This window comes from Plecotus auritus (assembly GCF_963455305.1).
Source record: "Plecotus auritus genome assembly, chromosome: 5".
Classification (NCBI taxonomy): domain Eukaryota; kingdom Metazoa; phylum Chordata; class Mammalia; order Chiroptera; family Vespertilionidae; genus Plecotus; species Plecotus auritus.
Genome location: NC_137776.1, coordinates 58840767 through 58857746, shown reverse-complemented (window position 1 = coordinate 58857746; position 16980 = coordinate 58840767). Strand labels below are relative to the sequence as shown.

The 16980-nt window shown below is 37.1% G+C and overlaps 1 protein-coding gene across 2 annotated transcripts in view; it reads right to left on the bottom strand.

Moving 5' to 3' along the window:
* LOC308249630 (CD302 antigen) overlaps nucleotides 1-16980 on the bottom strand; it is a 163888-nt gene that overhangs the window by 110261 nt on the left and 36647 nt on the right. For both annotated transcript variants that reach the window (XM_080671213.1, XM_080671214.1), the window contains exons 12-16: nucleotides 15606-15805; nucleotides 14202-14344; nucleotides 6506-6587; nucleotides 5639-5707; nucleotides 2784-2898 (exon numbers count right to left, since the gene is read on the bottom strand). In XM_080671213.1, coding sequence (XP_080527339.1) covers nucleotides 2784-2898; nucleotides 5639-5707; nucleotides 6506-6587; nucleotides 14202-14344; nucleotides 15606-15805 — 609 coding nt within the window. The remainder of the gene's footprint in view (nucleotides 1-2783; nucleotides 2899-5638; nucleotides 5708-6505; nucleotides 6588-14201; nucleotides 14345-15605; nucleotides 15806-16980) is intronic.

Below are 16980 nucleotides of genomic sequence, written 5' to 3'. Positions count from 1 at the left end.
TGTCAAACCTCAGAGGGAAGGCGGGGAGGGTTGGGGGAAGGGAGAGAGATCAACCAAAGGACTTGTATGCATGCATATAAGCTTAACCAATGGACACAGACACTAGGGGGGTGAGGGCACAAACGGGGGGTGGAGTGGGGGGTAATGGGGGGATAAGGACACATATGTAATATCTTAATAAAGAATTAAAAAAATTACAAATATGTGTGTATGTACAAAGTATCAAAAATATTAAAATGTTTTATTTTGGAAGTGGCTTTATAGGTAATTTTCCTAAAACATGTCTATGACTTATTTTTGATATTATTTTCTCAATTAAAAAAATAATATTTTAAAAGTATATATAGGCCTAGCTGGTGTGGCTCAGTTGGTTGGAATATTTCTTATACACTGAAAGGTTGCAGGTTTGATTCCCAGTCAGGGCACATACCCAGATTGCGGATTCCATCCAGTTCGGGGTGCATATGGGAGGCAACTGTTCAATGTTTTTCTCTCACACTGATATTTCTCTCTCTCTCCCTTCCTCTCTTTAAAAATCAATAAGCACATATCCTTGGGTGAGGATTTAAAAAAAGTATATATACACACACACACACACACACACACACACACACACACACGCTCACACACACTAGTAGTTATGGCTATTTAACATTTTTAGGTTGTCCACAGACAACAGTATGGTGGTTACCAGAGGGAAAGGGGGTGGGGGTAAAAGAGGGTAAAGGGGGGATAAATGGTGATGGAAGGAGACTGAACACAATACAATATAAAGATGATGTATTATAGAATTGTAGACCTGAAGCCTATATAATTTTATTAACCAATGTCACCCCAATGAATTAAATAAAAATTTAAAATATTATAACTTGTCAAACATCTCTTTTAGAAAAGAGGGAACTAATTAGAACCAGCTGAACATGTAATAAAAAAGGCATGAGTTAGAGAGAAAAGGTATGGTGATTTAGGCTACTAAAGAGGTGAATTGCTTTGAGAAAACCATCAAATGCAGATTAGTACAGAAGAAAATCAGAAAATACAGATTAATACAGAGCAAATTTGGTTGCTCTAATAACCAAGAAAATATCCAACCAGGTGAATGTGACACACTGTAACTTAGAAATTTAGAAACTGCCAAAGGGGAGTTAACGTAACATTTAAACCTTGGATCAAGCAATCATTGATTGCTTCACATGATTGGGAATGAGCTGAGAAGGAAGTTCTTTAGTTTTTAATTTTGTTTCTTCATGGGGAGAGCAGGGGTGTGATTATTTAGAAGACTTATTTATTTGGCTAATTGATGTTTGTTTGCTAAGTTAGTTAATTCCCTTCTCTCTTGTTTAAAATAAAGAAATATACAGTAAAGAAAAAGAAATTTAAAGCCATGTGCTTTTGTAAATTTTTCCTGTGGTTACTGATTTGTCATTTCTAAGGTGTAAACTCGGGTTTGCGCCATCACCCAAACAGGAGGCTGGGTTGGAGCTAGCAGTAAGGGCACACTGGAGGGAGCAATGACTCTCTGTGGCAACCTCCCTCCAATGCTTCAAACAGGAGACATTATCCAAATTAATTATACATATTAGTTACTCTTCCACTTCTTTAAAGGGTATCCAAAATGCATTTTTTTGTTTGTCTTGCGCGCACACACACACACACACACACACACACTTCCCTTTTATTAATGGGCAGCCAGTTTGCCTTTGTGAAAGAGACTTGAAAGTTACTGTATCAAAAGTCATGTCTGAAATTCTTTTAAAGGCAGTATAGTGGCCTTTTTTTTTAAGGAAAAAGAACAATTTTCTCATAGGCGGAATAGGTGGTCCCATGATGCAATCTTTGGGTTCTTTAAGAACTTGTAGGAGGATATACCTTAGGTTGCAATAATCTGTTTAGATTCAATTCAGAAATTCATTTTGGAACTTTCTTTACATTTACCACTAGCAATTTAATATATTTAGTATCTACTTAAAATAATTTGGGAGTTAAAATTTTAAGATTTTCCTTTTTAGTCCTTGCCATTTTCTTAGTAGAAAGGACATCTACTTGTTCTCCTTTCTCTCCCTTTTGTCACCAAAGGTTATACTACTCAAGCTAGTTCCTGAATTTGAATTACATAAACTATTAGCAGCTTTTGAATTCATTGAAAATCATTTCTAAAAATTATAGGGAAATGCTGGAATTTGATTTCCTGATTCATATTCTTCTCACACTTATCTTCATTTTGAATAAAAATAAAAATGATCCCACCCTGGCCGGCATTGCTCAGTGGTTAGAGCATTGGCCCCATACACCGAAGGGTCGTGGGTTTGATTCGGGTCAAGAGCATGTACCTGGATTGCAGGTTCATCCCTGGCCCTGGTTAGGGCATGTGTGGGAGGCAACTAATCGATGTCTCTCTCTCACATTGATGTTTCTCTCTTTTCCTCCCCTCTCTCTGAAAATCAATAGAAAAAAATATCCTCAGGTAAGGATAATAAAAAAAACAAATTATTCCCTCTGCCACACTGCTTTTTTTATTTAAATATAATCTTTCATTCCAAGATCTAATCACCCTAAATTAGCTTTAAATTTTATCTTCTATACAAATTCTTTCATGATAAAAGAGGAAGGTACCATCAAATTTCAATAATACAGCCTTCTAGGAGGGACAGTATAAGGCAGGATGGAGCTCAATATATTAACTGCATCATCAAAGGTTTTTAAAAAATTATAATTATAGACTAAGATGCTCTCTTACAATGTCTCCATGAAAAAGACAGTGAAAAGGAATAACTACCACTTACCTTTTGGGATCTGACACACCCATTCCAGTTTTGTATCACAAGCAAAAGGCCTTAAATAAATGTATTCTCTGTCATTATGGAAATACCAGCCTCTTCGCCATAGCCTCTGCATGACCTGAAAGAGGATTGCACATTATTTTGAAGTTGATGCAACCCTTATAAAATACTAAGCTGTTTTTAACTCTATTTTAGCTCTAGCACCAAGATATTTTTTAATGAAAAAGTACATGAATGGAATGCAGTGTTTAAACAGTAAAAGCCTATGCAAGAGGCTGATAAAGGGATATATCATAAGATCATGTTTATGTCCAAAAATGTAAATTATTGTGTTTTTTTGCTGTTGTTGATATAAAATTGTAGAATCTTGTACCATTAAATTTGGGATAGGTCAAGCTAGAAAAGAATATTTGGTTCATTGGTTTCTAAACACTAGGCTGTATTAAAATAGACCTCTGAAAAGTTACATAAAAGTCTGGCATCAGGGGCCCAGGCTCCTTCTTTGGTGTGGCTCTGCATTCCTAGGATGTTGTCCTTTCCACATGGTCCAAGATGGCACTCCACAAATTCCGGCTGGCAAGCAGGGGAGAAAGGAAAGGGGACGGCACGACCTGGGAGGAGCACCCATCATTTTTTGGACTGTTTTTTCTTAAGGCCAACATTCTTGTGGGTACAGTGGCAGGTGAGGTAAGATTCTCCTTCTAGAACACTGCCCTGGCTGGCCTTATTCCTGATGCAGGCAGCATCAGTGGCTCTTTTATTTATTTTTTTGGTAGATTTTTCAATCTTTTCACATATGAGGACTCTGAACAGAAGAGAGTCTATTGCATCAGTGTTCTAGAAACTTCACAAGCTTCTCTGAAGTTTTCACCTATTCATGTGTTAAATTGGGAAGTCTATAAAAATGGTCTGATACTATACAGTTTATTACTAGGACAGCTACTTTGAAAATAGTGCTTTTCAATGGCCTTCTCAGTTCTTTGTCTCAACCTTCCTGTAACATTTCTGGTCAATCACCTTCTTGAAGCTATTTTTGGGCTTACATAGCTAAGATATTATCTAGATGTCTTTTTTTTCCCCCTCATCTTCTTACATTTTATGTGCTGGCAATTCCCCCAAATCTATTTATTGGCCCTTTGATACTTCATTTTATATACATTTTCCCTCCAATTCTAGTATCTTGGTTTCTACTCACTATATTTCTTACTGCTAGGTTGGATTCAAAATATCTAAACTAAAATGTACTATATTCTCCGTAAACCAGTACCCCTTCTGACTGTTTCCATACCTAGACAGAGTGGACATGGCATAGCGGACTCAACCACGTGGGTTTAAATTTTAGTTATGTAACCACGTAAGTTACAGAGTTAAAATTTCTTCCTTGTAAGAAGAATATAATAATAGTACCTATCTCACAAGGTTGCTTAAGTATTAAGTGAAGTAATATACGTGACATGCCTAATACTGTGCCTAGCTCATGAGTCAACAAATATTTTTTTTTAAATATATTTTATTGATTTTTTACAGAGAGGAAGGGAGAGGGATAGAGCAGTGGTCGGCAAACTCATTAGTCAACAGAGCCAAATATCACCAGTACAACGACTGAAATTTCTTTTGAGAGCCGAAAACCGACTTCTGCGCATGGGCCATGAAGTTTCAATCGCACTGTAAGTGTGCGCCCGCACGTGGTATTTTGTGGAAGAGCCACACTCAAGGGGCCAAAGAGCCGCATGTGGCTCGCGAGCCGCAGTTTGCCGACCACTGGGATAGAGCGTTAGAAACATTGATGAGAGAGAAACATCGATCAGCTGCCTCCTGCACACCTCCTACTGGGGATGTGCCTGCAACCAAGGTACATGCCCTTGACCGGAATTGAACCTGGGCCCCTTCACGCCACAGGCCGACGCTCTATCCACTGAATCAAACCGGTTAGGGGGAGTCAACAAGCATTAACAGCTGTATCACCACCACCGTCTTCATTCTCCCATAAAACATATACTTTGTTCTTGCATAAAACTTATACTTCGCCTGCCATAAGCCTTGTGATTACTTGTTTACTTGTGTTTATCTCCAACTAGACTGTAAGTTCTGTGGAGACAATGACTGTGTTATACTTTGTCATAATTGTACCTCCAAAGTGTCACAGACTTCTTGGGCATATTACTTACGAAATGGATAAATTAATCAATTCTGCAAAGAAAGATGCATAACTCGTTTTTTTATGATTTTTGGTCCTATCTGTTGCATCTTGAAATCTGTCTCAAGATGAGTCTTCTCACACCCTCTTTAGTTCATGTCAAAAACTGAAAAATACTCTGTTGACTACCAAAAAAAATGTACAAACTCCTTAACCAGGCAGCAATCTTTTTCCCAACTTTGTTTTCCAAACACCAGTTAAGACTTCTTGATCTGTATTCTGTCCCCCTCACTGCCTTACCTTCTCCCTTCCACTCCTACTTAATTTTATGACACTTCCTCTTACAATTTTCCCATTAGAGAGCTTTAACCTATCCTACCTGACCAAATCCTATCCTTCCTTGAAGGCCTCATTCAAGTACCACCTCTTTCTGGAAATAGGCTACACAGGAATCGTTTCTTCTGAGTTTCATTAGCCCTCTTTAGCCCACTCATTTAGGCTTATCACTGCATAGCAATAAGAGCTGTCTTTTCTGAATATGAATTTTATCTTCTCAAATTAAGTATAAGTTAGGTTTCTTGAGCGCTGGGCCATGCGTATACTTCTTACCTCCCATCACACGTAATACCACACACAAAAGGCACCCCATGGATCTGCGCCGGACTGCACACGATGCCGGATTTATTGTTAAAACATGCAGATTTCCCACCATTGTACTGACCTTGACAGCAGCACAGTCTCTGACATCGTAATCCTGCTGGAACTCATTTTCCATGATAAAAGTAGACACCTTCAAAGACAGAGAGGCTTGAGAATTTAAGACTGATGCATAAATATTTGCAATTTAGATGTAATTTAGGCAGCTTTAATAATTCAAATGTGGTCCTAGGCCATGGAAGGAAAACTTTTTCATTTCCTTTTCTGTCTGAGGATGCTAAATCATGAGAGGATTTAGAAAATGTCATAATGTCATCAGTTTCCAAACAAAGGAAGATGACAGTTTTGAAAGTGGAGGTTAATGGTGTATTAATTTCACAACTGGAGTCACAGAATCAGGGGCTGGTAAAATACCTTTTTTTTTTTTTTTTTTTGCATGTGTTAAAATGCTAGTTGCTTGATGAACTATTCTCAGATATGCTCCAATTTGAAAATGAAAGCCAAGGAATTTCACATTTAGAAAGAATATACAACAGTGATGTGGAGTGAATATTTAATATTTGAGAATTATGTGCTCTTATAAGTGTCACCTAAAACTTCTCTTTAGGATAATGTAAATATTTGATATATTCAAGGAGTTTTTAGGGTTCCCCCAAATTATTTTCCTCAAGTAAGGTGCTTTCTTCTTCTTTTTAGTTAATCCTCACCTGAGGATATTTTTTCCATAAATTTTCAGAGAGAGTGGAAGGTTTGTAGCTTGTTCTATCCATACTTAATATTTGTGAATCTATTTCCATTTCAATAAAGATACATCTACAAAATTAATTTAATGGTTGTATGGTATGTGGATGTATTATTTAATAATCAACTTACTTGTTATTGAAACAAATACTATTTCAATATTACCCCAAACAAGAAAGTTTAAACTTACTGGTGTACGATCACTCCATTGCCAAGATCCTTGTAAATCAGGGCTCCTTTTATTCAAACCTATCCACAGCCATCGCTCGCCACTATGTAGAAAGGAAGTGTTAAAAAAAAATTTGAGCATGGCCTTTGGCAAAAATATTTAGCATTCACATGTCTAAAATGCTTAGGAAGCGTGCCGAAACCGGTTTGGCTCAGTGGATAGAGCGTCGGCCTGCGGACTGAAGAATCCCGGGTTCGATTCCGGTCAAGGGCATGTACCTTGGTTGCGGGCACATCCCCAGTGGGAGGTGTGCAGGAGGCAGCTGATCGATGTTTCTCTCTCATCGATGTTTCTAGCTCTCTATCCCTCTCCCTTCCTCTCTGTGAAATATCAATAAAATATATTTAAAAAAATAAAATAAAATAAAATGCTTAGGAAGCGTAAGTTTTTCCAGAAGACCTGTCACTAACGGAAAAGCACAGTTTTAAGCTATATAAAGAAGTCTTCTGAAATGAAACCAATCCCTACATTTGGGTAGCTGTGAAAAAGTACCATAGTTTTTTAAAACTAAATTTTAAGTTATTTCCTTTGCATAAAAGGCAAAAACTATTCCACTTTGAACTTAAAAAAAAAGTATATGATTATTCTAAAACTTTTACTGCAGAGCTTCAATATTAGCAATGTCACCAGATACAGTTAAATATGACAATAGCATTTCTTTAAAGCATCTGTCTATAACACTGTCAAATACCGTCTCTTTAAAATGCAGAACAAACCATTTGGCTAAATTTTTATTAAACAAGATTCTTAAACAATTATTTAATTCCCACTGCCCATAAAATTTAAAGTAAACAAGTATTTTCTAAATGTCAAACTCCATGGGCTATAGCAGAGCAATATGATTAAGCAATCACTGAAATGATTATATTTAACACTAATAACTATTATACTTTTATGTACAAGTTATTGAGCTACATGCAATGGTGATACAGAGAAGTACAAGACCTAATATCTATTCTCAAATGGCATATAAACTAGTCAGGGAGACAAGATATATGTGAACAAAGAAAATATAAGACCATGTTTGAAAGACATCAAATTATATGACCTTTGCATGCATTTTTAACACTACAAAAGTTCAGTGAAAGGAAAGGTCCATGGTTTCTGCAGGAAGTCAGAAAACAATCTGTGAGGATGGGAGGACTAAAACAGTCTTCTGAGTGTTTACCATATGCCAGTATTCAGATTGGCTGAGAAGAGAAAGGAAAGGTAGTCCAAGGAAGAATATAAACAATAATACATAGAGGCAGGGACATACATTATAAGTGATTTCTTCCCCTCAATGAAATTTATACTCTAGGCAGAGAGATACCGCCAACATAAATAGAAGTGACATAACCATAAAAAAATTTTCTCTTCCTCTAACCCAACTTGAAAACATTCTGCAAAATGTATTACACTTTCTAGGCCTTAACAAGTAGGCTATTTTCCATGTAATATTTTTTTGTGTGTGATGCTTGTTTCTTTCCATATAATTTAACTTTCTGATAGCATATGTATGATCAGTACATATGAATGCATAACTATATATACATAGAAATATTATATGTATATAAATATAACACATATTAGAGAAGGGGTAGGATCAAACTCTAAATTTAATCCTCACTCTCAAGCTCAGTAGAACATATAGGATATATGAAAGGTACAGCTACAACACCACTGGAAAATACAAGGAGTCTGCATTTAAAACATTTGCTAGTAAATCAAAGGCTAGAGCAAACTTAGTTTTACTTTAATTCCTTATTTTTTTAATAAAATAATTGCTTTTCTTTATGTCTTTACTCAACATTCCCTTGTATTTTAATATCAATAAGCACCTATTCATCTTTTCAACTTCAACCTTTCAGCTTCCTGCAGTGGAATATCAGGACTGCCCTCTTTCAGTTTTGACTGTTGTATTGTTTCACAGAGAAAGATCACCAATTTGCAGACTTTAAAAAATTCCATGGAGACAATTAAGTCCGCTTTGAACTTAGCAGCTGTAAGAGGAATTTGCAGTTTGGTGTCTGCAACTAATCAGAGCTTTCTTCCAGGCTGGCAAATGTATCATACTTCCCGATTGTTGAATATCTAAACCACAGGGTTGAGGCAAGTGCCATATATAATATAATTAAAAATAGATGGCTGAAATAAAGAGGAGGTTAAGTTTTGGGGAATTTGTGCAGAATTTTGTGTTGCCCTAAAATAACCACTAGGTAGTTTCTCTTCTTTACACAATCAACAGTACAAATATCAAGATAATAAAATACTATTTGCCAAAGGTTCTTTAGAGATGTGTCTCCAACATGTCCACCCAGTTTTCTCTTGGCTTCACTTTTTCCCACTTAGAACCTCTACCTTCAGGCCCATTTCTGCCTCCTCGGCTGTAAAGTAGTTTCCTAGAGAGCTGAGTTTGCCCTACTGTCCCAAATTCCTAATTTTCACTACTTCCTGAGTTTGAACTTTATTTCAACCCAGACATTTAGAGTTTTCAGCTTCCATTTTAAGAGATACATTTGTGTGTTATAAATATAGAAAATAGTAGCTATTTGTGTGTGTTTTTCCTGTGTGAGAAGAGGTAGAAAATATTTTCTCAATTACAGCTTATTTCTCGCTTGACCTGATTTATCTGTAGGCAAATAAAGAGAAGAAACTGGAAATTACATTAATCATTGCATAGCTTTACTGTGGATTTTAGAAAATTTGAGAAAAAAAATTGACCATAATTAGGGACTCAAATCTCCTGAAATTTTATCTCTATTTATAAATTTCTTCTAATCCAAGCACTAAGTATACTGTTTAAGACTGTTAGGGTAAGAAGGCATTGCATGAAAGGTTAATATGTGTATTTGTGTGAAAATTCCCACTCTCCGCCAAATTTCCTGCTGCATCTGGTTTCTGAGGAAAACAGTATCTCAGCCATAACTTCTAATAAATACTATTTGATGAGGGCGCTTAGTCTGCAAAACCCTAGATTTATATCTAAATCCATTCATGCCACATCACAGGAGGTAGTGCACACAGCAGCAATGGCATTGCAAACAAGGCTTTTCTTCTCTAATCCTATGACTATTTTTTGCTCTACAATGGCTTTCCCTGGTGGGCTGCCATTAAGAGTTGCAAAGATCTTAGAGCCTTTAAGACTGGTCCACCATGAATCCTTTTCATTGAAATACAAATAGAGATGTAGAATGTAGATTGTGAGAAGTACAGCAGTAATCTGACTTAACTCTTTGGCATGCAATACACAATTTGGGCAGTGGACATCTTACTGAGAAAGGTCAATTCCTGCAATAAAAAGCCAAGGTGTTCAAGGAGTAAGCTTTGGAATCATTCTTCTGATGTAAACAGGCTTGCTTCCTTCCTTCCCATGGTCACAATATTGCTTTTAGAATATGCTGTCTTTCTAAATATAGCATGGGCAAACGATCTCATTATTAATGGAGTGCATAAGCAGACAACACAGTCTGCTTAATATAGCATTGTGTTCGCTGCTGGGATAAGACTATAATACAATATAGTCCTTAAGAGTGAGAGGATTATGGTTGTTTTTCTTTGTGCTTTTCTGTTTTCTAAATTCAATGTGTGTTACTTTTGTGGTCAGAAAAAAAACATACCATTGTACATTCTGTGTTATACTAAATGTTAACTGTTTATAACTTGGAGCTAGGATTTGAGGTGATTTTTATTTTCTTCATTATTATTTTTCTATTTCACAAATTTTACATAATAAACTTGCATCACTCTTTAAATTGGGGTTAGGAGCCTCAGCAAGTGTGATCAGAAACTAAGAAACAAATCAAGAAAGCTTTCTTATCACTCAGACTTTAGTTTTGATTTTTAATGTAATCTATTTTGCATAGAGAAGCCCTTAGGGATCACTTATGTCACATATGATATTCTATTTCCCATCAACTGATTCCCACAAATACCTATCACTTCATTGCTTAGTACTTACTCATGGCTCCCTGTTCCATTTAAAGTTTCGTAACCTCTTGCTTGGTGTTATTCAAAATCTGATTTATGCCAGTATTTTACTTAAAAATACTCTAGCTAGCCTAAACAGCATGATATGTGTGTGTCAAGCTTGAGATCCGGGGGCCCGTAAGTTACCCTGATGAAATTCTTACTTCAGGGAGGACCAGCAGGGCACGGAAAGGCCATGTTCCAGAGGCAGTCACCTCAAGGACATCTGTCATTCAAAGCCACACTTGAGGCTTTGGTGATTAGCAGAGTGAATGTCAGAAATGGTTTTATAGCAGTGAAATTAGAAGCTTGTTGTTAAGCAACGTATTAGAAATAGACTCACTGGTGAAACTGAACTTATTTAAGAAATGAGGAATGGCTAAAATATTTAGAGGCTCTCACCCTTCAGGGAGGCATGTTAGAATCTGGGGAGGCTCGTAGCTCCTACACCACTGGCAATGGACCTGGGGCTTGGGCTCCAAATGATCACACGTCCGGTCATGGGTCAGGTGGTTGGGGCTGCATGACTCTGACAATAATGGGAACAGAGTCCCATCTCGAGAAGGTTGTCACATCTACCCCAAATAAACCTGCCACTCAAGGCAGTGGTGGAAACACCTAAAAGGACAGACTGCTGGGATGTTGTCAAGCTTACCAGTCAGGTGGAATGAAACATTTTGTGCCTGCTTCAATGAATGCTTGTTTAATAAATGTCTGTTTGTGTGGAAAGACTTGGTCTGAGGTTTGCATTCATTATAATATACCCCTCAAGGTGGAGGGGAGTAGGTAAGAAACACTCGCCTTAAAAGGAACCTAAGAGTTAGTTTATCCAAATGAGCTTAAGCTGCTCTGCAATGAAATTTTATATATTAACTTATTTTTAAAGATATATTTTTATTGATTTCAGAGAGGAAGGGAGAGGGAGGGAGAGATAGTAACATCAATGATGAGAGAGAATCATGGACCTGCTGCCTCCTGTACACCCCCTACTGGGGATCAAGCCTGCAATCCAAGCATGTGTCCTAACTGGGAATTGAACTGTGACCTCCTGATTCATAGGTCAACACTCAATCACTAAGCCATGCCGGCCAGGCTTAATTTCTTTTTTAATTTTTATTGATATGAGAGAGAGAGAGAGAGAGAGAGAGAGAGAGAGAGAGAGAGAGAGTGAGTTAGGGAGAGAAAAACATCGATTTGTTGTTCCATTTATTTATGTATTCATTGGTTGATTTTTGCATGTGCCCTGACCAGGAATTGAACCCACAACCTTGGGGTATCAAGATGACACTCTAACCAACCAATCTAACCAGCCAGGACTGTATATTAATTTCTAATGCTTAGAAAATAAGCTCTAGAATACCTGAAATTCTATAATAGATGCTTGATAAATGAATACTTATGAAACATAGGTATTTTATTTTACATCAGGTTCCCAGCACACTGTGGGTATGTTAATACACATCTAGAAAATGTTGAAAATGTTCACACATTTAGAAAATCACTCAAAATCTTATTTCCCAGAGATAATAATTATCTTTTTGATGCATTTTTGCAGTCTACTTTTTAATGTAAATAGTACATTTTTTACTCTTTTACAATTTGCTTTTTCAACCACTTAATCTATAATAATAAAAGGGTAATATGCTAATTAGACCAGACAGCCGAACGACCTTCTGGATGACCTTCCGGATGAAGCCGGGGCTGCAAGGGCCGAGCCCCTTGTGTGAATTTCGTGCATCGGACCTCTAGTATATTATAAATATTTACATGTTATAGTATTATTTTTAAAAAATCTTAATGCATAGGAGGTGGGGAGAGGTAGAAGAAGGGAAAGGGGGGATATATGGTGATGGAAGGAGATTTGACTGGGGTGGTGAACACACATTATAATATACAGATGGTGTATTATAGAATTGTGTACCTGAAACCTATATAATTTTATTAACCAATATCATCCCAATAAATTTAAAAAAATAAATATAAAAAATAAAATCTTAATGCATAGGGGATAATGCCAAACAAAAGTCAACAATAGTGATGATAATAGGAATCTTTATCTTTTTCTGACTTTCACAGAAATGCATTTCATGTTTAACCATTAAGTATAATATGACTATGGGTTTAGCTATTCTTCTATTCTTTTTTTTTTAAGAGAGAGGGGAAAAGAGACAGAAACATTGATGTATGAGAGAAAGATTGATCAGTTGTCTCATATGCACCCTGAGTGGAGATCGAATCGGTACATGCCTTGACCGGGAATCAAATAGGCAACCTTTTGGTGCATGAGATGATGATCCAACCATCTGAGCCACACTGGGCAGGACTCTTCTATTCTTAATTTAACTATAATTTATATGTTAATTATATTAATTAAATATGTTAACTAAATGATATATTTATATATTAAGCCAGGAATAGTGAATTTTACCAGATGCACCTTCAGAACCTATTAAGATGACTGCATCATATTTGCCTTGATATACAGACTCAACCTTATATTCTTTAAAGAAATCCTACATTGTCAAGGTGAGTTATTCTGAGGTGTTACAAGGTAGTGGATTAAGAATATGGGCTCTAATGGGTTCAACTATTATCCTTTCCTTACTAGCTGTATAACCTTGGGCAAGTTTTACTTCTCTGTGATTGTCTTCTCATTTAGATATAACGGGCATAGTAATAATATCTGCCTCATAGGTTGTAAGAATTAAATGAATAGATAAAACACTTAGGACATTTCTGGCGCATAGTAAACATTATCCAAGTGTTTGTTATTAAATCAGCTGTTGGTATTTACTTTTTTAAGTCTATTTATGAGGTTGGTCTGTAATTCTTTGTGCTATTGTTGGAAGGCTTTGATATCAGACCCAGACTAGTTTGTGGGGAAAAACCACGGATGCTTGCATTAGTTTCTATGTAACAGGATGCAAGCTCTTGCTTGTACTATTTAAATACTTGGTAATGACCTCTTTCGTAAGGTGTGAAGGAATTCACATATAGAACTATATAGTTCCTATTTGTTTCTTGGAAGATATTCGTTGTCAACTTTTTCAGTCTTCCATGGCTATTGGATTATTGGGTTTCTACTTATCAAATTAATTGTATAAGAATTTGTATTTCCCTAGATATTGTTCATTTAATAATTCCACAGAATTATGCATAGTATTCTCATCAATTAAAACATTTCTTCATGAAATGGGTTTTATAATTCCCTACTCAGGATTCATTTTAAGTATCTGTTTCCTTTTTTATTTTCATGGTTTAATCAACAGTAGATTTTTTTCCTCCCTGTACACTCTGGTCTCAGTGTCTTCGCTTACATTCTGTTTTCCCTGGCTCCTTCTCCTATCTTACCTTTCAAAATATTATCTTATTTTCCAAGAATATCCTTTTCTATAAAAATGTTTCCAATTATGAAATCCTCCCAGACACATTTTCTCCCTCCTCTGAATTCCCAGGGCCCCTCGTTACCTATATGCTAGATTTTCCACTATAATTCTCTTGTCCTCACGGTTAGACTTGATTATTCTGTGCAAAAGGTGGGGCCTCTGTCTCCCTCATCTTTGAGTCCCTCATAGCTTCTTACACACAAAAATACTTGATATTCAATAACTGCTATGCACTGAATGACCCTTTTAGATAATAAAACATGTTAATTCTGAATATCCAGAGGACATCCAATTTAGCATAGGAAATCTTCTAAAAGAATTACCTGAACTGGTCCATTAAATAGTGAAGAAATTCCTTTATTTCATCCACATGATGGAAGCTAGGAAGGTGTCCTCCAAGTGCTTGGCAGAATCTCTCAGCTTCTTCCCAGTTCCTCTTTCTTACAATTCTTTCTATATGAAACAGCTTAACAAAATAGAATGTATAATCATAAAATACCGATTATTTTGAAATCAATTATAATAAAATGTATGGGCCTCTGAAATGGATTCGTATAGATGTAATGAAGATGTAGGTAAATGCGCATCTAATGTGTCACTAAAGGCCAGCACAGGTGCCAGCCACTGTGTCCAAGCAATGACCTTCCTCAGCCAGGCTGGGGAACTGCTCCAATAATTTACTATGTCCTCCTGCCTTCCTAGGACCTGGACAGACCAGTTGAAACAGCAGGTAAGGCTATAAAGGATACATATGAATGTATGTGCTAACAATATCATTCTGAATGTAATTACATTGAGAACAGCACAGGAAGTACAGAACTATTTTCTGATGAAGAAGAATCAAAGGGCAGACTGCACTGCTGTGGGAACACTGACCATTTCTTTGGTTTGTGATGACTAATGCTGTGCCAAAAGAACCATAGTCACTGCAAAAGAAGAGGAGGAGCAGAGGAAACAGTGGTAGATTGAATTATTGGTCCTGATTCTTCAGTACCCTGTAATATAATTATATATTCTTGCCATGACCTCCAGGTGGGTAAAGTATACTTCTCTGTACATTCACTTGGGGCTCTACCATGTGACTTGCTGTGATCAATGGGATATTAATGGAGGTAAAGTGAGCAGAAGCCTGAAATGTGCTTACATGGTTCAACTTGACTCTCAGGTTCCAGTGATTGGCTGTGAGAAGAACAAGCCCCTGTTAGCTGCTGCCCGCGCAGCCTGAGACCCAAACTAAAGCATAGTAGATCCCAATGCATAGCCTGGAGGCCAGCATAGCTGACCCACAGTTGAAAGCAGAACTGACCATTCAAGCCCAAACTCTATCAATCAACATGAGACTAAGTGTTTATTGTCATAGGCTCTGAATTTTGGGGTGGTATGTAATGATTTCTTTGTGGAAACAGTTAACTGATAGAGAACCCCCCCCCCTTTTTTTACATTGTAAGACGTGATAGAACTCTTCTTTTTGTAACAAGAATTAGAGGGACGTGAGAATCATAAGCAAAGTTTTGGCATGGCATGAAGCTCACTCAGCTTTCCAGAACAAAAGAACCCCAGGGAAGAATCAGTTCTGACTCTGGCCTGCTCTTTTGGGTAGAACATGAGTTAATGTGGGAAGAGCTGTCTTATGCCAGAGATTCATTGATGCCCTCCCTGACAAGAACATGGACTTGGATTGTAGATGAATAACTTCACTGAGAAATTGAGTGAGAATGTTACATTACCTTATAACAAGAAAGACTTGGGGGGGAATTTTGCCAGCCTTCGGGACAGGGGTCTTCAGGCTTGGGGGCTGCTTCTTCAGGCTCAGCAGGCGCACTGCTTTTCTTGCAGATTGAAAGTGCTCTGAAGCTTCTGCAGTCTTTTACCTCCCACTTCCCAAGGGACTTTCCAGTGGCCATAGCCACGCACCCACCTGGAGAAGCTGGGGTTGAATGGAAAAGTTTAATTAAAAATTACATTTTAAAATTAAAGTCCAAACATTTCCCAGTGTCCTTACTCTTATCTGAGCCAAGGTGGGGAGAGAGAATAGGAAAGAAATGTGGCATTCATAGTAATAATGATGATGTGATGATGACAATAGTAATATAGAGAAGTGTTTGCTAATGCCAAGTACTATTCTAAGAGGATTAAATGAATTGAATCCTCATAAAAAAAAACAACCAAAAAACCTATAGAGTGGATTCTGTTGTCATACTGAGGTAGAATGAGGATGAGTGACTTGTCCAAGGTCTCACGTTAGTAAGTGATTGACCCAGGACTAGAATCCAGTCCTGTGTGCAGAGCTGTACCCTAAACCATTATGCTGCTCAGCATAACCTAAGTGGTTTATATTAGCTTTGAACCACTTTAAACAACTTAGCAAACCTCAAAACAAAACCCTTAAAGATTCAGATGCAAAAAGGGGCAGGTACAATAAAGGTACCAGTAGAGGAGGTATTATGTGCGTTTACTATTTATTTTATGGTAGCTTAAATTTTATTCATTTATACAACATTAAAAGATAGTTTATATGATTAGATCCATTTTCCAGATATGAATAAGTGACTTGCCCACAATCATAGTTAGTGAGTGGTGGAGTCAGAACTCAAATCCAGGTTTGTCTGGCCAGGTGCCTTGCTCCCTTTTCCATTATACCACATTGCCCAAAGTAGGCAGAAAAGAGCATACACTGAAAGTAATGAGGGCAACTCCCACTGAACAGAGAAGCCATATGGTCTCACATCTCATACTTACACATGGACAGTAAGAGGAACAAGGACCAGGGGAATAAAATGCTGTGTTACCCTGATGAAAGTGCTATTTTTCTCTGGTTCTGCCTCCTTCTACCCATGAAGAACCAAGCTGGCTGAAGCTGGGAGTAATCATGGTAAAGAAAAGCTTAATGTCAGGCCTTCTGGCTACAGAACTGAGAGAATAGACATTGTAGTTACTTCTTTTTTACCGCAGCATAGTATTCCATTGTGTAGATGTACCAGTTTTTTAATCCACTCATCTGCTGATGGGCACTTAGGCTGTTTCCAAATCTTAGCTATGGTAAATTGTGCTGCTATGAACATAGGGGTGCATATATCCTTTCTGATTGGTGTTTCTAGTTTC